The sequence below is a fragment of the Mchenga conophoros genome, linkage group LG5, assembly GCF_057382185.1.
Source record: "Mchenga conophoros isolate Kocher_MC1m ecotype Shallow Benthic linkage group LG5, M_conophoros_male_GT1.1, whole genome shotgun sequence".
Classification (NCBI taxonomy): Eukaryota; Metazoa; Chordata; class Actinopteri; order Cichliformes; family Cichlidae; genus Mchenga; species Mchenga conophoros.
This window is the reverse complement of record NC_140530.1, coordinates 11,000,448-11,023,184: the sequence shown is the minus strand read 5'-3', so window position 1 is coordinate 11,023,184 and position 22,737 is coordinate 11,000,448. Positions and strand designations below refer to the sequence as shown.

The 22,737-nt window shown below is 40.6% G+C and overlaps 1 protein-coding gene across 3 annotated transcripts in view; it reads right to left on the bottom strand.

Moving 5' to 3' along the window:
• The window catches only part of cdh4 (cadherin 4, type 1, R-cadherin (retinal)), a 224,005-nt gene that overhangs the window by 50,121 nt on the left and 151,147 nt on the right, over positions 1-22,737 (bottom strand). For all 3 annotated transcript variants that reach the window (XM_085273228.1, XM_085273226.1, XM_085273227.1), the window contains one exon: positions 21,749-21,931. In XM_085273228.1, the coding sequence (XP_085129354.1) occupies positions 21,749-21,931 (183 nt within the window). The remainder of the gene's footprint in view (positions 1-21,748; positions 21,932-22,737) is intronic.

The window sequence follows — 22,737 nt, the reverse complement described above, 5'->3', positions numbered from 1 at the left end:
CACCTTGACTTTTCCCTGGGATTTTACAAGGATTAAGGGTGGGCTTAAGTTAAGTGGCCACACTGCTGATTATAGGTTGCAAAGCTACAACTGACAATACTGATTAAAAGTGTTTAACAATTAATTAACCATTTTGTTCATTAAATTCCTGAAAGTATTACAAATGGCCCAATAATTTGTTCTTCTAATTTAATCTATTATATACGATTGTGATAAGTTTGCATATGCAAGTTTTACTGTAGACAAACAGAGAAAAACGGAAAATCATTAACTGTAGTGGAAAAAAGCTGCAATGCTTTATTCCAATAATATATATTAAAAGAGTAGAACAGAGGAAAAAGTACAAATACTTCCAAAAATGTCAGCAGTGCAAGAGAGTGCAGTGCGTATGTGTTTAAGGTGACGCAGGCTTTGAGTGACCGTAGTGAGACTTTAGTGAGTGTAGAAGGAAGAGGGTTTATGGGAGGCGGAGCGAGAGAATCAATCAATAATCGGGATAGCTGCCAATTAAATTCGGTGCTGGTGTTTTAGCTCTGCAGCGGTAATCAAATAATCTTTCCTCCGACTTCAAACTCACGTTCTAAACACAACGCCGGGTTTCCTGGTTTTTTTTTTCTACTTTATTGGGACTGAACCATCACTATGGTTACAAGTCAGAGGGAATAATGGAGAAATGAAGAAAAGGGAAGTCTTGACTCTTTTTTCTCTCTATCTTTCTCTTCCCCCTCCTATGCAATTTTCCTGGTCTGTGGGGCTGCAGATCATGCATGAAAATGAAATTACTTCATCCGTTCAGTGGTGACGGTGGCTGCTGCATAAAACATTTCTCTGTTTGAACATGATACCCTCTCTCTTAATTTCGAACGTGGTGCTCCCACACCCACGGTGCAGCGCTCCTCTGTAGCTTTCACAATTTTCATTTCCTGAGCTCGCTTCACACAGGATCCATTTGTGGATGCTGCAGGTTCAGGTGTAATGTACAATATTGTAAAAATTCTATCAATCTGTGCACTTAGGCGGTTCCATTTGGCATTTAATCACTGGAGCACGAAGATACTGTAGGACTAATTGCATTTATTATTCACAACACCCACTATCTGCCAATCAAAGCAGGATGAAATTATGGCATAAACAATAACATAATTTGATCATTCACCCTCATCATCAGTGTCATTTGTTTGGATAACAGACAGATAATGTGGAGCAGATCAGACGCATTATGCATTTCAGTAATGAGAACGTGCCTGTGAAATCTTCTGTCTTATCTGTGAAGGAGACAAACACGTTAAGGGCTCTGTGCTCAAAACCAGAAGAAATACACACACGCGCAAACAACAAACATCTGCTCAAGCTGCAGGGACAGCCAGAAAGAAGAAGAAGAAGAAGAAGATGAAGAAAAAGAAAAATTTACCACCCCGAATCGGCTTTTTCTTCTTTTTTTTTAGCATAGACATTTCCTGGGTGGATAAGAAGCAGCTTGTAGTCATGTATGTGAGTTTAGTGAAGTGTTTGACAGGTAAGAGATTCTCTCTGTGTGCACCAATGCGTGGATCAAAAGGACCAGCTCAGTTCAATAATTCACAAGGCCGTCATGAGGGAATCATGAAATTTTCACCTGCCACGGGTATGCGAGTCTGCATGCGGACTTGTGCACGTTTACTTACCGACAGTGTGTGTTTGCGAGCAATCTGTTTCTTCGGCGGAACTTCAAAGCTCAGAGAGTGCAGTTAGCAATTCAGTATAATAGCCCCAAGAGGAGACAAAGGAACTCTTACACATCATGCGGCCTTTTGCTCTTATGCCTTCTTAAAATTCCACATCAAGGCCACATGAGACCAGATGTCATATTTGTTGGTGTCTCTTAATGAAGAGTCTTTATATCAATAAATTGAATAAATGAAGAAGCGCGGTTTCTCGGTGCCCCGGGAATCCCATGAGTGACAACTGCTCAATTGAGCCATTTGAATAGAATGCTAATGATGAAAGCAGGGATTTCTGTCCTCCTCTTGCTTTCTCGCTCAGTGTCTATCTATCCCCATCTTTAATTCTCCTTGTTATTTCAGTTCCTCCTAGTAGATCGAATGGCTACTAATCACACTTAAAATAGCAGGGAGAGGCAGATGCAAGGGACTTAACTGGTTGTCTGTCTCAGTCAGATCAGAACAGACATCAGATAAGTGACCTATTTGTAGCTCTCTGAGAGTGATTTCCTTGATTACTGACAACTGCTAGGATCCTGGGAGACAAGCTATCAGCGTGAGAAGAAAGATGGAGAGGGATGGAGGCAGAGAGACACAGAGAGCGAAAGCAATGGGAGTTGGAGAAAATTAGATGAAGAATTAGTGTTCTGCTTAAACTCCTTGGGGTGACACAAGGCACGCAAACACATAGAAGAAAAGAAACGGAAAGGAATACATTTCCATTTATTTAGCATAGCGGCTGGCTGCCTAATTAGCGCACTGTGAAGTTTCAGTCTGTCCAAATCTCCTTTAATTGATCCAACCCTGTATGATCGCCCTATCTGCATAAGTAGTTTGATGCCGACATAAACAGGGACTAATTTGGTGTTTATTTGATGGCACTCTGTTTTTCATCTATTTACTCCGAGTCTAACTTATTTCTAGCAACGCTGCAAAATGAACACAGCCGGATTTTGCTGTACAAGGGACACGCACGTGTGCAGCTATTCTTCTCTTTCCCAGGAAACAACTATCCTTTAACCAGGAAGTCATTAGGACAGCGTGCCGCAGGCACCCATGGGATCATTAAGGGTTATGTGTGCCATGGGCTAATGTCACACAATAATGGGACTCTATGGTTTACACGCTTTGATGGCCTCTTTTATGTCTCATCCATGCTTTCAGGCCTGTGTTGTAATCCTTTGGTTTCACACATTCCAGGCTCACTCTATATTTTATTGCTCTGGGCTCAGTCACCTCGCTTTGCCTTCTGGGCACATTAAAGGGACCCCCACAGGTTAGGGAGGCTTAAAAAACACTCTCCTATTAATATACTGTTATTATGAGGACAATGGTGCGTGCTGTTTGCCACTAATGATCACTTTTTTAATTGAGCAAATGCTTGTCCAAAAAGCATACCCTGTACTCGTGCAAATGTCCCACACAGACAGTGAACATACAGTGGGCGGTTAAATTAGTGCTACTCATCTTACCTCTGCTGTAGTGGTTTGGAAAGACCAAACCAGAATAAATTTGGAATCAATAAAGTTTTTTTTTAATTTTAAAAATGACTGATTTAAGAAGAAACGCTAGAATAAATCAGCGCTAACAGTTCAAGCTTGCTCATCACTGCCTCCACATATCAGAGCTCATTCAAAATAACCAGTCGTTGCATTCTTACTTCTATCACATATATCTGAACGAATAGCAAATAATGTTCACGTGTAAACAAACCGGCATTCACAGCTACATAGGCAGCTTGCTTGGTCGGCTGCAGAGCTACTCCCCCAAATAAGCTTTAGTGCAATGAGCTACAACACAATAGCTAAGCCAGGTGACTAGTTAAGTGTTTAGCACTGTCTAATTACATCCTCCAAGGAGGTTATGTTTTTGGTAGTGTTTGCATGCATATCATAACTCTGTCTGTAAACATGACAGCACTAGAGGTTTTCAATGACTTCTTTGTAGGGGTGTAGAGTGCAGCCATGTAAACAATCCATTATATTTTGGCATAGATGCAGCAAGATCTTCAAGTTCAACTTAATGATTTTGTTGAAAATTGACATAATGTCTTTAAAACTTATTATTGTAAATGGACTGGTTCTTTTCTAATCTCCTTGAGGGTTTCACTTCCCACAAATTACCTCATTTAGCATAGCACTTTTTTCCACGCCTAAATGCTTTTCTTTCTAGGATTCACACTGGAGAGAAACTTGGGGTTCAGTTTTTTGCCCACTCTGGTATGCAGAATGGATCAAACCACCAACCTTCCAATTAGAAGATGACCTGTGCTAAACTACAGCATCTTAATCTCATAGTACAAGCCTGGTGTGATCTGTCAACATATAGTTGACAAAATATCATGTCACATATGACCTTTGACCTCTCCTTCGAGGTCAACAGATGGATCTGAAGGTCTGAATAATGCTGACACACACATATATCTATATCTATGCATCTCTCTGTGTGTACACATATAAGGAATTACAGACTCTCTATTTCTTGCCTCTGTCTCTCTAAAATAAAAACTTACCATGACTCATAATTAATAAATTGATTCAGTGACAATAAGACTGAAAAACATCTAAATTTCCCTCTTGTGTTGGGCATCTGATGTTGCTGTATCTAGGTAACGATCAAATGCACTGTAAATTATGCAGCGTTGTTTTTCCCCCTTGAATCTTATTTTTGTGACTGCCTATGATTAGTTTCATCTCTTTTGTCTATGCTACAGCTGCATCAAATTAATTTTTTATATTTAACTCTCTTATCTATGGGGCTTGCGCTCCAGTTCTCTCTCTTGATCCCTACCCAACGCAGACACATTTAATATTCTGTGCTTAGTGGTAAACATGTCAGTGTCGTCTATTTATAATGTTTGGTAGGAGTAAATGTCACCGATGCCACGAAAAGTCAAATATCAAAACACCTACTGCACAGCAGTTATTAGAGTTTGGTATAAAGTCTGTAAGTTTGAAGGATGGTTAATATGAAGTAGTTAAATGCAGGAAAAGCCAAAGTAATGACATTTCCACGCTGAGATGCATTATGGGGGGAGATGATGCCAACCACTCAGGGCACAGACATGAGCTGTCAAACACGGTTAAGACAACATCTGCCAAATATCAGGATTCCTTTAATAGAACCTACTTACTGTCTTCATGCCTCGTAGGTATATAGTGACAAGTCGTCGTTGCTTTTAGTCTCAGTTTGTAGCCAAAGTTGTACATAGGCACATATGTGCACACAGGGCATAACAATATAGTTTTGTCATCTATAACTGAAATAGTGTAGACTGGTGCTCTGTTTTAAGGAGCTGATGGATTCAGCATAAACGGGAATCAATCATAAGATTTTGAGCATTTTCAGCCAGGTTTTAAGAGATAATTAGATCTCATTTGTTCGCTGATGGTGTTGCTGCTTAGTTCACATTTCCCTGAAGTAGTAGTGTGAATATGTGGTGGGTTCAGCTGCAAGCTCATATGTCTCATTTGTATTTGGTTTACTGCGCCTTTTTACACTGCTGCCCATTGACTTGGGGAATTGCTGGCAAGCTATTTAATTTCTTTTAAAATATCCTTTCATTGGTTTCCCTTTCCCTTTTTTTACACTTTCATAGCAGATTCATTGCATGTGTGGCACCTCACTGAGTGGTTTTAAGGAAAGAAAATGACACTGCCACGCTGGAAAAGACAATTGATTTTCTTATCTTAAGCAGTCTGACTTTGGTGTCACCACTTGGGTTAAAGTATTCCGATCTGACAACAAACCTTTGCAGTCATAGGGGCGCGGGAATGGTTCCCAACCCGCGTTTCTGCGAACGGACGAATTGCTATGTTAAACGGCATTATCAAAAGCATCTGTGCATCTGAGAACTACACAGGCATCCTTGAAAATCGCTGTGTTTGATAATGTCTCATCTTTTCCTGCTGTTATACAGTATCTGTTTTCTCTTTGTTGAACATGAGGGAAATGGCAAAACTACATGCTTTTTAACTTCCTCTTAAATTTCAGTTTTGCATTGCTTTGATCCCTCCCGCTGTGTGCTTGTCACTCTTCAAAGCTGATGTACCCTGCTTTTGATGGGGAAGAGGAATTCAAATAGTGTGATAGGCCATCCACACAAACATCCAACAAAATGAAATAGGAGGGAATAAGAAAGTGAAGGATGAAAGAAATGGAAACATGGGCTGACAAAATGGAAACAAAATTTCCAATTAGAGAGAATGTAGGACCTCAAGTTTTTGCCAGCCTCCCAACTTTTCTTCCTGCGGAATACAATAACAGCCTTGCGCGTGCGAGAGTGGCGACAAATGGGGTAAAACCTGTCAGTTAAGTGTCGTCATGAGAAGGGAATGGTGCAGATGATTTTAAAAATAGTCACATAGGCGCCCTGTGAGTGGAAAGCTGCAGAGAGCTCAGGTTTAATATCTCTCAAGCGAGAGCCACTGACAGCCACCGTCGCACACAGTTATCCCTTATACTCATAAAGAACAGCACAAAGGCAGGGTAGTCCATTATGGATCGGAAACTGAATACAAAATGAACTGAGCTCCTACAGCTTTGGAATATGGTCTCTTTTTTGCCTTACACATCCTTCCTTTCGTTTGATGTGCAGTCTGTATTTGTGCTGCGTATTAGTTTGTCTGTCTCTCAGCCCCATGTGCCCCATTCTCCCATTGCTCTCAGTGGAAAGGAAGCAGTGAGAGTCCCATCAATACAAACGAGCCGGGTTGCCATCTGAGAAAGGTTCGTCTGCTCCGGTACTAGCACTGGTCTTTTTTCACTTTCTAATACAGTCAATTGAATTGAGTCCTTTGAATTCTTAAGGTTTCCTGAGGTAACACTTCTGTGAGTGAGATTTGGATTTAAAGATAATAGAGTCAGGTTTTTTTTTCCTTTCTTGACAATTTAAGAAAACAAGGCTAAAGCCTTTCGGGGGTGATGTTTTTTCCCTCCAGAGGAACTTTTTCTTTAATGTGATATATAAGAGGAAAAGACAATCCAGTTAGAGGTGAGTGTGATAAGAGCGGGGGAAAGCTTAGGAGAAAATCTCTGAGAAGGCAGAGGCATCGTCAAGGAACATGTCTTTTAATGAAAAGCAGAAAGCATTCAGAATGCCAGCAGCATATCCAATAAACAACCTTCAAACAGTGTTCTTTTTTTTCTTTTCCTTAAGATGGGAAGTCTTTGGAAGACAGATATTTCTCATCCTTAGTATACTTGGATCATGAATCTGGGGGTGGTTCCACAAATTTGGAGTGTGAACTTTTCTGACATCTTCCTCTTAAACTCCAATATCCTCCATAACCATCCTGCATGCCATTCATCATTAACCAGTGAAGAGAAAGAAGTCCCACAGCTTTAACATCATGTACCTGCTCAAAAATAGATTAGATGTTCTGTCAAGCGCACACACTCGCACGCACATCACTGCCTCCACCTCAGACCATTAGCCAGACCGAGGAATGAAATGTAGGATAGGAAAAAGGGGCAATTAGAGGGAGAACAAATATTAATGGAAGTTAAGAAGTGACTCACAAACCCAATTACAGCATTAGCCAGGCGATTTAGATGAGCTCTGCAAGAGGCGAGAATCCTGTTGAAATGTACCAGTGGTCTCTCTGCATTAACAATGGCATTAATTCCCTGATTCGCAGCGTGGGAGAAGAACAGAGCAAATACAACTATTCTGTCTCCCTTAGAAAGAAATTCTGCAATAGGAATGAAACAGGCGGAGAGGTTGACGTACTTGTCCTACCCCACCCCAAGCAGACCGCAGACCCCCAGAGAGATTTAACTCGTTAAAAAGTAATAGTCTCCTACACTACGCTAGGCTTTTCAAAATAAGGATGATAGGTAAAGCGTATTATAGGTCTTCCAAGCAAAGAGAAATTTGCCACAAAGATAATTATAAGTGAAGACATGACTGGCTGCTGGAAGGCTGACTAAAGGGAAGGAGCAGAACAAACAGCAAAGAGATGTACTTTAGCAGACAGAGCTACAGATGGAGGGAGGGAGGAGCAGGGAGCTTTTTGCTGCTCTTGCACTTTTCCCCTCCATCTACCTCCTCTGTCAAATTGCATCCCATAAACCCAAGCTGCTGCCACATGCTCCCACAGGAGACCTGCGTCCGTGACAGCCTAGCCAATCAGCAGCACCCTGAGGCCAGTTGAAAGCCGTTCTGGCACGCCTAAGGCTAGCAGCGTCCAACCAATCAGTTAGAGGCCTGCCTTGAAAGGAGGGCCACGCTTGGCTCAGGGAGCTGCCAAGGCTGCCAATGAGCGCCCAGAGGGGAGTTCAAGTGGCTCAGAGGGAGGCTGCCAGAGGGGTCAGAGTGGACGAGGGCAGACTGACAGTTATTTAGTGAGAGGCTGAGCTCTGTGTCACTCACAACAGCACTCAGCCTTTGTACTAGCGGGCCAGCTCTAATGGGACTGTCACCTTCTAATTGTCCGACTGGGGATGCTGAGAATGACAGACACATACTTTCACTCAAACGCACGGACAATGCAGAGGGACAGACACGCATCTTCAGACACAGAGCGACAAAGAAAAGCCCCCTGTGCACAATTTTCCTTTGTACACAAATTCTCTGCACTTATCATGTCGGAGATTGCGTTTCCTGAATCTCACAAAGGCAGACTGAACTGTCCTCGCACCAAAAATCTACGGCTATTTCAAATACTATTCAGTGGTGATAGTGTGCACCCAAAGAAAAAAGAATGAAGCTGTGATGTTTCCTCTCATCTGCCTCTTTAGCGGGCAAATCTAGCCAGCAGGTAATGCTGACTGCCTGGTGTTCTGGTGTCTGGTTCTAGCTTGAAACAAGGTTTATGAGACTGGTGAGAGAAAATGTAAACATTAAAGATGCAGGCTATAAAACAGGATGCTAAAATGCTCTGCAGAGCTGAGTGGAACTGAGGCTTTGGGTGGTAATTCTCAGTGGGTTAACCCAATTACAGAAGCAATGTATTCCACTGCCCGTATAAATATTGATTAAATAAGCATTACAGTTTCTTTTATGGGATATTTATCTATTTATATGTGGCCACTTCTAAATCACAGACAATGATTTTCCATGAGAAAGTACCGAGAAGAAAGCAAAGCTGCAACATTCTTCCGTAGCATGCATCATTTCATGACAAAGATTTCTAGTCCTAAACTTTTAAAAGTTACATTATGAGCTGAACACTCATGAAAGAGTTGTTCCAAGAGCAGAAAGCAGTAATGAGGCCAAGAAGGAACAGGATCAAATGGCGCAAACAGTCTAAGGCCTCTAAAATTTAATCATCTGCCAGAGCTGAAAAGTGCATCATACTTTCAGGACAGCTCCAAAGGGAGGACCTGTACTCTAAGAAGATGGAAACAAGCGAGCTGTTTTGGCAGATCTTTTGGAGAAGCTGGGTTAGACAGCACTTCCCCATTAGGAAAAGGTAAAGTATGCAGAACTACATTTAAGGGAACTTTATTTCTGGAAACTGCGTGTTATCATTATGGATGAAACTCTGGGATTCTGGGACACAATCTGAGGAATTGTGTCAGGGGAAAAGCGAGTGAGCGATGTCCTGATTTAAACCAAAGAGACATGTCAACAAACTCTGCCCCTTGAAGCTAAAAACTGAAGCGAGTTTTTATCACCAATAGACAGGCTCGAGAAAACAACAGTGGAGACATTTCAAATCTTTGACCTCACCTTTACACTTACAGGATAATGCGTGATGTTTGTTGTTCCATTCAATTCTAATTACATTATATAAAAATGTTACACAGCCGACTGCGGTGGGGTAATAATTTGGACAGATAATGTGATGACTGGGACTCAGGAAGCACTCTGTAGGAAACTGCAAAATCGAACCACTGCAGCACTTAAAGAGCTTAATCCAATTAGGCTCTACATTTATGCAATCTCAGAGTAAAACTCAAAAATGCTCCATGTCTGAGACGAGTAGAAATCTCTCCGGATATTAATTTCTTTTCACCTCATTAGTGTAACCTGGAGTCAGCTGACAACTCTTGTTAGCACTGTCCTCATAAGAGGCGCTAACAGTGTAAATAAAGACATAGATATAAATTACAGCCATAGTGTATTCAAGAACTGAAGTTCATATGAGATGTGACTTCTCGCCAATCAGCCGAAACCAGCTGATTTTATGTACAGTCACCAGAACGTCTGATTCTTGAAAACTGAGTCGAAAACACCTCAGATGAAAAACAACACTTCGTGTTTTTGAACAAAATGAAGACAAAATGCAGATGTGAGGTAAGAAAAACGTAAGTACCCCGTTACCACTTCCTGAGGAATTAATAGGGAAATAGCTGCCAAACCAATGCACTTTATTATTTGGCTCATTAACTGTGACCGACTCTATAAAAGCAGATGTTTTCTCAGTTTGCTGGTCTGAAGTGTTCATGTGTATGTTAACACAATGCCAAGGAGGTAAGACTTTAGCAGTGATCTTGAGAGACAATTGCTGCTGCTCATCAATCTGGGGAGGCTTATAGGGCCATTTCCAAGTCCATCATTCCACACTGAGAAAGATTATTCACAAATGGAAAACGTTCAAAACAGCTGCCAATCTTCCCAGGAGTGGATGTCCCAGCAAATTTACTCCAAGGTTAGACTGTACAATGATCAGAAAAACTGTAAAAATAACCACAGCATCTCAGCATATCATACCAGGTGGAGGGGTGATGATTTGAGTCCACCAAGAACTCCTCTGTATACCAAACTACTCTAGAATCAAATGCAAGATCATCTGTACAACAGCTAAAGCTGTGGTTATGCAACAGGAAAGTGATCCCAAGCACACCAGCACATTTGCAGTAAATGCAGAAGAGAATCAAGGTGTTGCAACAGCCCACTGAAAAATCTCGACCTCAGCTTGATGCTGCGATCAGGATCACCAGAGAGCTCTGAATAAACAAATGCCTGCAAACTCAAAGCACAGAAGCACCAATGTGAGACTGATATGTCATTCTGAAAATGATTTTTTTTCATATTTTAGGGTTTTGCTACTTAAAGTGGCTCTACAAGCTACACGGTGTAAACTTTAAAACCGGATGAGAATCAGATCATTATTATTATTTTTGTCATTATACACAAAACCTTAAAATTAAAAGAGGGTGCACTTTTTTTCACCATGGCTGTTGTTGAATATACAATACTTTTGTAAATCCTGATGTGTTTGAAGTAGGGCTGCTCAATTAATCGAATTTTAATCACGATTACGATCTGGGCTTTCAACTATCATTAAAAATGACTGAGCCGATTATTGGCCCCTCCCTCATTTATCCGCGACACCTTAAAGGCCGGTCCGTGAAAATATTGTCGGGCATAAACCGTCCGTGGCGCAAAAAAGGTTGGAGACCGCTGATTAAGAGGACCCGAGGGAAGCTCGGAAAGCTAAGCAGAAGTTATTTGGAGAGTGACTGCTGTTGGTTGAAAAGAGAGGTAAAAAAAAAACTTCAGTGGTGTTGCACACTATTTTATATTATTTTTTAAAGTCATTGTTAACCCTTTAGATCCGGTCAGAGCAGCACGCTCCGTTTTGCATAACTATTTTTAAATCCCTGTAGAATCTGAACCGTGTAAGCTAGCGCAATAATTTGTTTTGCATATGAAACCGGAGGAGTTGTACTTACATCTGATGCCATCAGCTTGTCCTCGGTCACGGTTTCCTTCCACATAAAGCTTTGCAAAAACTGCATAAAAAGCCTTGCAGGAACAAAAACATAATATTCCAGAAACACGCTTTGCCGATCCGATCAGCTGTTCGTAACACTTCCCACAGTGAAACAGACGTCAGCGCGAACTGTCACATGTCCGCCATTTCCTGCCCGAAACCGGAAGTGACGTCATTTTCGCGGAAATTGAAGTTTTTTTTGCTTGTAGGCCTTAAAAGCCTATACTGGTCATGTTTGACTTTTCTGAATAGTTTCTGGGATGCTTAGAACTCGAATTGCACTGCTGGAAATAGTTTATTTTGATGCTGTTTTCTTTGCAAATTTGCATCATAGGATTGTTTTTTCGTTTTTCCTGCAGTATATAAAAATTGATGTATCTCCAAAATAAAACTATGAAGACACTCAAAATAAATTTCCTGTTGTAAACTATTTTTTGCAACTTTTTTGTATTTAAAGTTTTGAAGGATAAGCCTCTTAAATTTCTCCAAGTAGAAATATATGTAAAAAAAACAAAAATGATTTTCAATTTTTTTTTTGTAGTTTATTGCACTTTTTTGCAATTAATGTAGTTACTATGGACTTAATGCATACATATTATTAAAATATGGGCTATAATAGTTGTATAGCAACTTGAAATACTCCCACAAATGGCACTACAACATGTAAAAATATAATATAAGCTCTGGCGGACTTGGTTCTATGGTAGGTCTTAAAGGGTTAAATAAATATCGTCAAATAATCGAGATCTCAATTTCAGTGAAAATAATCGTGATTATCATTTTTGCCATAATCGAGCAGCCCTAGTTTGAAGTGCTAAAGTAGGTAATTTGAAAAGTTTGCCTTAAAGTTGGTTTCCTACAGTATCCTTGAAAGCTCCCACCATCAGCACCGGCAGCAGCAGAAGTGAATGGATGTAAGTACAAGTGATTTCCATCTAGAAAGTGGGCTGCAGGGAATAAGTAATCAGTGTGCAAACTTTTTGGGGAGGTGAGGATTTCTGCCAAGTGTTAAATTTAGATAAACCAGCTTTTGAATAATTTAATATACAGAGGTGCCTTTTGTCCCGCTAACGCAAACAGCCAAAAGCTGGTTACAGGGATACTGACACACAGAATGGTGAATACACAAGGTGTGTAGACACACAAAGTAGACACAATGTATTTCAATGCACAAAAGATGCAATAAAACTGCAGACAACACAAGCGCATCCAAAAATCATATTACAAACTCATTATGAGCTGTAATGAAATACACTGAGCAATGCGAGGTTGTAAATACACCACCGTGTTTTCATTTTGGGTACTGAGCAAACAACTGTACAGACATTACAGTGTCATTACAAATGAGCTAACTCTCTCCCCTGCACATAAAATATAAACACATAAACACACGCAGATTTTAGTTACAAAAATACCATTAAAAAGCAGACATTCCTTTGGTTTTAAAAGTAAAGGTCACTCGGATGTTGAAGTGGTTGGCACACATAACATTTGTTTACTTCCTACTGCAGTTATTCAGTCTGTGACACTTATGATACTATGGTATATTACAATATATATTATATTAGAATATATGAGTGAGTTATTAAAAAACATACTAAATCTTACTGAGAAGCTGGTTTAGACAAGATCTTAATTTTACTTTCAAATGTTGCCGTACGATAAGAAGATGTAATAAACGCATCATTGCAGTGAAATTTAGTGCAATAATAAATGGTATAGAATAATGCGCCATAACAGAAACAGCAAATACAGACATTTTTCTGTCATGTTTTCTCTTGGCTTGTGCAATCACATTTAAAAATAACTGTCCACACTCGGCCCAATTATTTCCAACTCATTGTCCTAACCGTGGGTCAGGGAAGAAGCCAATATTTGCAGCCTGGTTAAATGAAAAGGGGAATTTTTTCTCTCCTATATTCAGACTGCTTTCCATCAGTTTTGCCTCATTGGCCCCAGTGTAGGTGCTGCAGGAGACGGTTGAGATGAGAATGCCACAAATGGCCTGAAACTAATGTTGGCCTCTCTCACCCCGCAGATTTACAGCACTCTCGAAAGACTTTCCATTTTTTTCTTTTCTTCTTTTTTGTTTCAATCTCAGCTTGTCCCCCATTCTCCCTTTTCCATCTACCGTCCTCCCCGCTATTCAGTTCCTCCAAAAAAAAGGGAGTAATTCTTGCTATCTACCTTGGTATCCATTTAACTCAAGCTGTTTTTCAACCTCTTCATTTCCACTGCACTTACATCTGTCATGTCAAATAATTTGACAGCGAAAGCTTTGAAGCATATTCCATTTGAACACAATGGTAAATCAATGCCATCAAAGCTGCACCACTTGAAGTTCTTCATGACTGAAACGCACACGTCAAGGTAAATATGGCCTGCAGTAGAACGGAGCTCCTCTACGCCACTGGTGTCTGCGAGCGAGCGAGGGAGACAGAGAAACAGAGAGAGCCATTTCCATTTGTTTCAATGAAGAAAAATTGGCTCTGAGCAACTGAACCAGGATATTGCAATCAAACCTTTAACAGTGTGATGGTGTTGGCAATGAGAGAATGATATGAAACACAACATGAATAACTAATGAGTGTATGTATGAATGATTAACGAAATAAGACTAAATCCATTCATCCAGCCATCCATGCTCTTCCATTTATCCTTATCAGGGTCGTGGGGGGGGAGCTGGAGCCTGCCCCAGCTACCATAGGGCGAGAGGCGGGGTACACTGGACAGATCGCCAGTGTGTCGCAGGGCTAACACACAGAGACAGACCACCAGCAGGAGTTTCCATTGTCAAATTTTTAGCAAGCACCTGCATGGTGTAGTTTACAGTAGCATGGACACCCGAAAAACAATGCTGCTCAGCACTTACAGAAGGAACTGCGGATTTATGTAAATTTATTTTGATGATTTTGAAGAATAAATTTCTGTTTAGCTTGGATGTAAATGTAGCACGTCCCAGCATGATGTACGTCTGCTATGAGGAATTCTTTCTAAATATTTATTAAGATTTAAACTAGCAGGGACTGGATCTAAAGCCGTCTAAGGCAGCATTTATGATCCTGCAGAGGTAGCACGTTCACTGTCCGCTCCAGTCCGAGGACTGCCCGCCTGCCTGCAGAAAGCTTTGTTGCCAGATCAAGGCAGTATAAAAAGTATGTGGCACAAGTAAGACTGGTCTGTTGGCCTTTCTTGCTTGTGCTGTTGTTGGTCTGTCAGCAAGTCGCAGAGAAGAGTAAAGTTATGCAGTGACATAAAAACTGCTGAAGAGAAACAGAGTAGCAAACACAATGAAACGTGTCCACTGTAGCCACTGTCTGTGCTTTTCATGCTGTATATTTTATTTTTGAAGTTTTTGATTGCGATTCCTGGTGAACTCCAATGTTGCTCCCTGCTCTATTCCGGCCCAATTGTCAACCAATTAACATTCAGCAGACGCTTACATCATCTGCGTTCAACTACAGAGCAGTCAGGGTCTTGGAGGGCCGCGTAAACGTGCATCTAGTTGGTAAATAGCCCCCTCCTCCCTCTGTCAGAACAGAAACGTGTATACAGATGGACTATAAATTATGATTAACTGGCACAAACCACATATCCTAGTGCAGAGGTGTCAAAGATAAGGCCTGGGGCCCAAAATCGGCCCAGCAAAGACTCCAATCTGGCCTGCTGGACTAATGGCATAACTTTTGACTGTATTTTGAAGCTTTTTCTAATGATTAAGGCCTCCCTGTGGCCATTTGCATGTATATTAAACCAGTGTAACTGATAGCTAAATACACAGTTAACAAATGTATATTTTACAGTTAAATCTAAGCTGTCATGCTGACAGATTGCTTTCGTTTACTACAGAATAATTACTTTATCATGTACAAAATCTGAGACAGTCTGCTGAAATCGCACTTCTTTTAGTTACATTAATTTCTTTACACTGACCGAAAGGGGAGTTTAACTGGGCCGGCCCACTTAAGATCAAAGTGGGTTGTATGTGACCCACAATGTAAAATTAACCAATGGTTAATTGGTCTTTCCAAGCTCGATGAAGCTTTACGTGAGAGCTTGAGTGTAGAAACGCGAGAGGACAAAGCTCAAAGAGAGCGAGTGTGTCCTGAAATCAAGTGTGAGAGCTTTAAAGGTTGTTCTTGGCTACTTCTGAGACCAGCGAGATAAAGCACGGAATCCCCCCCTGCTCCTTTCCTCGGCAGCCTGTCAGAATGAAGAAATATGTTGCAGAGAGAGCCGGGGACAGACAAGCGCACAGACCAAGAGAGTCGCATCCCTTATGGTGCACTGCTTTCCGCTCCGGCCAAGGGATAAGGCACATCTATACTGTGGTGCAATGTATGTAAGAGCATGATCAACCTCAGCACTGACGCGGTCACAAGTATGCAGAAAAGCCTTAATCCAACAAGAAAAGGGGATAAAAGAGGGTCCATTTCTCCAGCAGGGCAGCACAATTTGGGCCCTCCTGTGACACTTCACGGCCCTGTTTTGTGTGCTTGTGTGTGAGGCTGAGGGCTTCCATGCTAGCTGACACGCCTGTGAAAGGCGATTTCCGTAATCCTGAAGTGTAAGCCTTACTGTACAAATGGGCGTAAGGGACTTTGTGTGTGTTAGTGTGTGTCTGTGTGTGTCAGAAATGGTAGTAAAAGCTGCATCTCTGTGTTGGTGACTGATAAGAGGCAGTGAGTGAGGAGAGATTAGACAACCAGCACTCAGCCACAAGAGTGTGACACCCCCACGAGAGTCTTGCTTTAGATTTTCCTTATTTGTTTTGCACTGGTCGTATTAGGGACTGGTTACATACCAGTATAGTCAAATTCTCTCCTTTTGATTTTGAGAATTGTGACATTTTACTCAGAGAATGACAGAGTGGTAGATGGGCTGCAGAGTAAAATTGAATTCTTTCAAGTCCCGGGGCTCTAACAGCAAATGTGCTCTGAAAAAAATGCTTACAATTCAAACTAAAACTGGTATTATTGAAAGAGAAATGTGTGACTGGAATCATTACTTTAGACCGGCGATACATGCCTTATTTTTCTAAAATGTGCTCAGAGTGAGAGAAGTAAAAATTTAGTTTTGAATTTTAAAATCAATTACTTTTTCATTTCATTTTTCATTTCCATGCATTTCCCTGTTTCCTTTTCATGTTCGACTTCATAACAAATTCAGCAGCAAAGGTCTGTTTGGAGGGTTAAAAATCAATTTGACAGCCAACATGTGATTATGTAGTCTAGGGTAGTGGTGGAAAAACCTCGGCAATCCTATTTGGTTAAACTGCGCTTTGTTTTTGTCATTGTTTGCACAGACAGAGGTATCTGTACTGTACGTATGACAGAATTCAGCACTGGAATAAAGTACTTCAGCACACAAGCTAACATTCAACCAGAATGGCCTGAAGCGACCTCAAAGTTTTAACAGTAAAAGTGACAAACTGGTAAAAGTCTTCACAGAGCTCCAGTTTGAATCACAGAATAGACATTGGACAGATATGCAAGAGCTGATACTTCACGATCATAAACGTACTTCCTCGTGTTGTTATTGTTTGCTCCCTCCTCTCTGTTCACAACTCACACTGATCAAAGTCTGTAATAACCTTAAATAACCTGAATTACTGTGAAGCAGCATTACTCATGCCTTCCACAAGTGTATTCACAGCCCGCTTGTTTGTCGATGGCCTGATAATCAAAACCCACATCTTCCTTTTCATTATTATCAAAACATTCCATGTGACAATTAAATTTATTTGTGTATTCTGGCTCTGATAACACTTTTATTACAGCTGCCAAGGAGGTTATGGTTTCAGTTATGTTTTTGGTAGCATTTGTCATTCTGTCTTTAACCCTTTAAGACCTACCATAGAACCAAGTCCGCCAGAGCTGATATTATATTTTTACATGCTGTAGTGCCATTTTTGGGAGCATTTCAAGTTGTTATACATCAATACAACTGTTAATGCCCAAATTTTAATAATATGTATGCATTAAGTGCATAGTAATTACATAAATTGCAAAACAGTGCAATAAACTACAAAAAAATTGAAAATCGTTTTTGTTTTTTTAACATATATTTCTAGTTAGAGAAATTTAAGAGGCTTATCCCTCAAAACTGTAAATACAAAAAAGTTGCACAAAATAGTTTCCCACCACAGGAAATTTATTTTGAGTGTCTTCATAGTTTTATTTTTGAAATACACCAATTTTTATATACTGCAGGAAAAACAAAAATAAATATTAAGATAAGATAAGATAGAACTTTATTAATCCCTCGGGTGTGTTCCTCTGGGAAATTCGATAGTATCAATATTATAGTGCAAATTTGCAAAAAAGCAGCATATGAATCAAAATAAACTATTTCCAGCAGTGCAATATGAGTCCTAAGCGTCCCAGAAATGACACAGAAAGTCATAAAGTCAAAGATAACTTTTAAAAACACCAGTATAGGCTCATGAGGCCCTGATGGTAAAAAACTACATTTCCGCGAAAATGACGTCACTTCCGGTTTCGGGCAGGTAATGGCGGACATGCAAAAGTTCGCTCTGACGTCTATTCCAACGTAGGAAGTGTTATGAACAGCTGATCGGATCGGCAAAGTGTGTTTCTGGAATATTATGTTTTTGTTGCTGCAAGTGCTTTTTATGCAGTTTTTGCAAAGCTTTATGTGGAAGGAAACTGTGACCGAGGACAAGCTGATGGCATAAGATGTAAGTACAACTCCTCCGGTTTCATATGCAAAAAAAATTATTGCGCTAGCTTACGTGGTTGCAGTTCTACCGGGATTTAAAAGTAGTTGCGCAAAATGGAGCGTGCCCGCTCTGACCGGCTTTAAAGGGTTAAGCTTGGCAACTTGAAAAGTTTTGACGGGAAAAAACTTTGTAAGGCTGCAGATTGGGGTCGTGTTAACAATCCATTATAATTTGGCTTACATCCACCAGGGGCTTCAAGGTCAACTCAGTGATTTATTGGTCAAAATTTGACAGAAAGCCTTAAAACTCAGAAGCTATGATTCTTACAAATGTGGTGTGTATGCTTAGCAAATAGAAAGTACAGTACGAAGATTTAAAATATCATGTCACATTTGACCTCTGACCTCTCCTTCAAGAGAGAAAGATCAAAGTGATAATAATGCCATATGAATCTTTTTAAATCGTAGGTTTTTAGACTGACAAGAACATGTTGGCACTGGATACTTTTTGAGTACACGATGTACATGTACCCCGTTCCTGAATACGTATAATTTCTTGTTGTAACCCTAACCCTAACCTGTGATCAAAACTTTTTTCTCTTGTTATTTATAACTAAACATTTAAACACATTTTACTAAACAAATGAAATGAATGCTAAAAATGCACTATAGCCACATAGTAATATTAAACAAAATAGTTCCTCAAGCCTTTATAATTATGTTTAAAACAGGTTTAAACAGGGCAAATAACAGCAGCTTGTACTTTGCATTTGGTTTTACTGCACACTAACTTCTCAAAGTGCACTTAAAAAGAACAAAGAAAACAAAATCAATATATAAAAGAATACTGTTCCCTTAAAAGTAAATACTGCCTGGAGTGTGAGCTGCCTTGGTGGATATTTGCTCTCTGGGTGCTGTATATAAACCCTTAATAAATCCAGATGTCCGTGTATGTAAAAGAGTGGGGATCAGTGCAGCAGCCAAAAACCCCGAAACTGGTTTACAAAAACTTGTCAGTTCTGCTACATATTCAAATAAGGCTTTATTAGCACAAATTTCACAAAGTCTAATTTATAGAGACCTGAGCTCACGCACAGACAAAAACGGGCTGGAGGCTGAATTGATAAAAACACTGTTAAAGCTCACAGCATCATAAAAGGTAAAAATGTCTTAGAAATGAAATTGTTTAAATATGGACACTTGGCTTTCTTGAGACACTTGGCTTTACTGTTTGCATTCTCAGTGTTTTATCCGCAGCTTTTTACATGCAAAATTTTGCATGTTTTGTATCTATCCCCATGTCACAGCTAAAGAACTGAAATGTGCACAACACCGTCCCAATAACAAAACAAAACTGACTGCATCTTCGTCCACAATCCATCCTTAAAAAGTGTTTGGGCTCCTTGTACACTAGATAACAACATGAATCTATAACCCACAAAGAGATGCACTGTGATGTGAAAAAGTAGTGGAAAAGCTACATCAGAAGATGTAGAAATCTCACTGAGAGAAAATAAGTATTCTGTAGCTCTGCTCTTCTGAAACCAAGCAAGAAAGTTATATTTTTGCTCATTTCAAAAAGAGCTCGACCAAAATATTTTGCAATTTAATGTTTCTTTCATTGGGTAGATACTGGGTTAAGTCACCTTCTGTTACAAGGTTGTTCACAAGTTATTTAGCACAAGGTTCTCCACAAACGTGAGTGTGATATTGAAGAGGGGACATTATCATTTGGCCGTCCCAGTCATGAACGGCTCCACAGCGCTGTGGATATCACTGCATCTAGGCAGGATTCTGACTTAGAGGCTTTCGGTCACAATCCTGCAGGTGGTAGCTTCGCACCATTGGCTCCTCAGCCAAACACATACATCAAATGTTTAAACTTGCAATTCCTGTCGTACTGAACAGGACTGCTATAGCAACAACACATCTTCAGCAGGGTAAAACTAACCTGTCTCACGACAGCCTAACCCCAGCTCACGTTCCATTTAATGCCGCTCGTCTTAGTCTTCACACAAGTCAACAAAAAGCCAGATCAGCACTGTTTTCAGTTTTATTCCACTCTGACCTCGAGGCAGAGGTCTTGCTCTCCTCCCTTGACTTTTTCTTCTGTTACCTCTCTGACCTCCCTATGCCTCCTGCCCCATGTGAGAAAAACATACCACTTCTAACTTTCTCCCAGAGTGATCACTTTAGATGTAAGCATATTTGACTTACAATAGCCCTAAAAACTTACTCCTTTAAACAACCCTATTTCCAAAGAAGGTATTTTTCCCCCTTTTTAAAAAAAAAAAATTGATTTTTTTGTGGTCCCCAGAAGCACAGCAGACAAATCACCTGGCATTAGGGCTGGGCGATATGACCCAAAATTCATATCTCGATATTTTTTAGCTGGATGGCGATATAAGATATACATCTCGATATTTTTTTTAAGCCATAAAGTAAGAACAAAAAGAGAGTTCTTAGTCAAAGCTGTGTCCCAGATGTCACACAGGCACTTTTATTAACATACAGCACAGATGTACATGAAAAATTACTCAAAATTAAATTATGAGCATTCATTAAATAATGCTCCATAAATAAAAGAAAACAAGGTTGTTTTTGTGCTAAACAAAGAGCTCACAATTGTGCAGTCAAAATGTAAACTAAAAGACGCTGAGCGTAATAACAAAGACAGACAGATTTCACAGCTGCTCTGTTCCCAAGTTTTACTGTGTGACTGATAGCCTGGAGTTTGAAATCCGCTTCATAACCACGTCTCTTACAGGTGCCATTTATGGTCCTTATACACACACAATACGGTAATATTACGTTGATGCACAGTACGTATCACTCCGCGAAGCTCCTCGGTAGCCGTAATGCGCCGACAATCTATCAAGCGGTGCAGCTCCGTAGCTGACCAAAGTCGTACTCAAACATTTTTGACAGATTGCTGAGCGCCGTGTACCACATAAAATCGGTTCGCGGCCATCAAGCACAACCAGAATTCATACATAAGGCGCGCTATCAACTTTTGAGAGAATGAAAGGATTATAGGGTTAGCGCTGTTAGCTCGTTAGCGCGGTTAGCTCGTTAGCACGTTGACGCCGTCCAGCCCCACGCATGGGGCGATGCGCAGTAACTCGTTAACGGAGATTTGCCGTGTCCGTCTTGTCGCTGCCTGCACGTGAAGCGATGGGGGAGGAGGGGGAGTTGTCTTCAGTGAAGGCGAGGCGGAGTAACGTTGCGTAGAGACAAAAGTGGACGAAAGAGAGGCAAACTTGCGGCTCCACAACTATAATTATAACGTAACATAGACTATATCGATATAAAGGATATTGTCACATCTTATATCTCGTATAAAATATATCGATATGTTTCAAAAACTCGATATATCGCCCAGCTCTACCTGGCATCATAACTTAAATCAGAGACAAGAGCTGTGCTTTTTTACCCGCTGGGTGTGCTTGATAGAAAATCTCAAAATGTAGAATCTCTCAACCTCATGGTGATTGTAAGAGATACTACAGAATAATCCCCAGTCTTCTCTCTTTCTTTGCTTCGGTAAGTACTTTGAAAGAAAACATGGCTTCTACCTGGTTCTTCTTTCAAGCTTAGCTTTTCGCTGCAAAGATAACTATACAAAAGTTTGTGGTGCATCAAACATATTTCACATCAGGAGAAGACACATTGTTTGCTGAAGTTACTCAGACTGTCACTTACTCTGACAAGCATATGAGGGAAAGGTCCTCTGGAGTTTTCAGGCACATTAATAGGCGGGATGACCCAGTCTCGCTTCTGTCGCCTCAGCCCGTTGGCAGAGGAGCCTCTCTGATGTTTTCGAAGGAACTTGATAACCCTGGGTGGTGAGTCCCAGACTCTTGACAGCATTTCCTCAATGCCAATCTGAAAAGAAAATGCCACACATATCATAATATATCATGCCATTCTATGTCCTGCACTGAATAATTTTGCGTAATCTTTCATTTGATATTATTTTTGCCATGCCGGGCTTGAAGGTGATTTTACAAAGTGCTGTGAAATGAAAAGTTTTCTCTGCTAAAAGTAAAATACCTGGTGTCAGTGTAACAACAGGTTTTAGGAGAGTGATGGAGGCAGGCACTGGGAAATATAAATAAACATCCCTATGAATGCGGCTGCATCACAATTCCTGCCTTTGGCATGACACCTGAGCCTGCCCAAGTCCTCAGCTTCTGCCTCAGAAAGTGAGATTTCCCCCCAGGCTGCATAGCTGGGTTTTGTCCATAGAGCTGCTGTGCTTTGTCTGCATCCCAGCACAGATTTTTGCAGACAGACATGCTTTCCTCCCATCCCTGTCCTCCCATGCAACACTTTGCCCAGACACAACTCTGTCATCAAATCAAATAGTAAAGCACCCTTTTGTCTTTGTTTTTTTTTAATCATTATTTTCGTGTTGTTGAGAACAGTCGCTAGCGACTAAATCATGTCTATGCTCTGGACTAGTATTCTGTTTCTCAGAGAGTGTGTGTTCTCTTATTTTTGATGCACTTTCAAACATCATACAGACCACAGTGGTGGGGACAAGTTGTACATTGCAGTGCATGGGCGAAGACACCCCACCACACTGCACTGACCTCCCCCAGCTATGGCTGCAGAGAGAAGATTGTGTTCTTACTCATCTTGCCTGGTGAAATAAGGGTTAGAAGGGTGTGTAAAAGACTGAGTGTTTT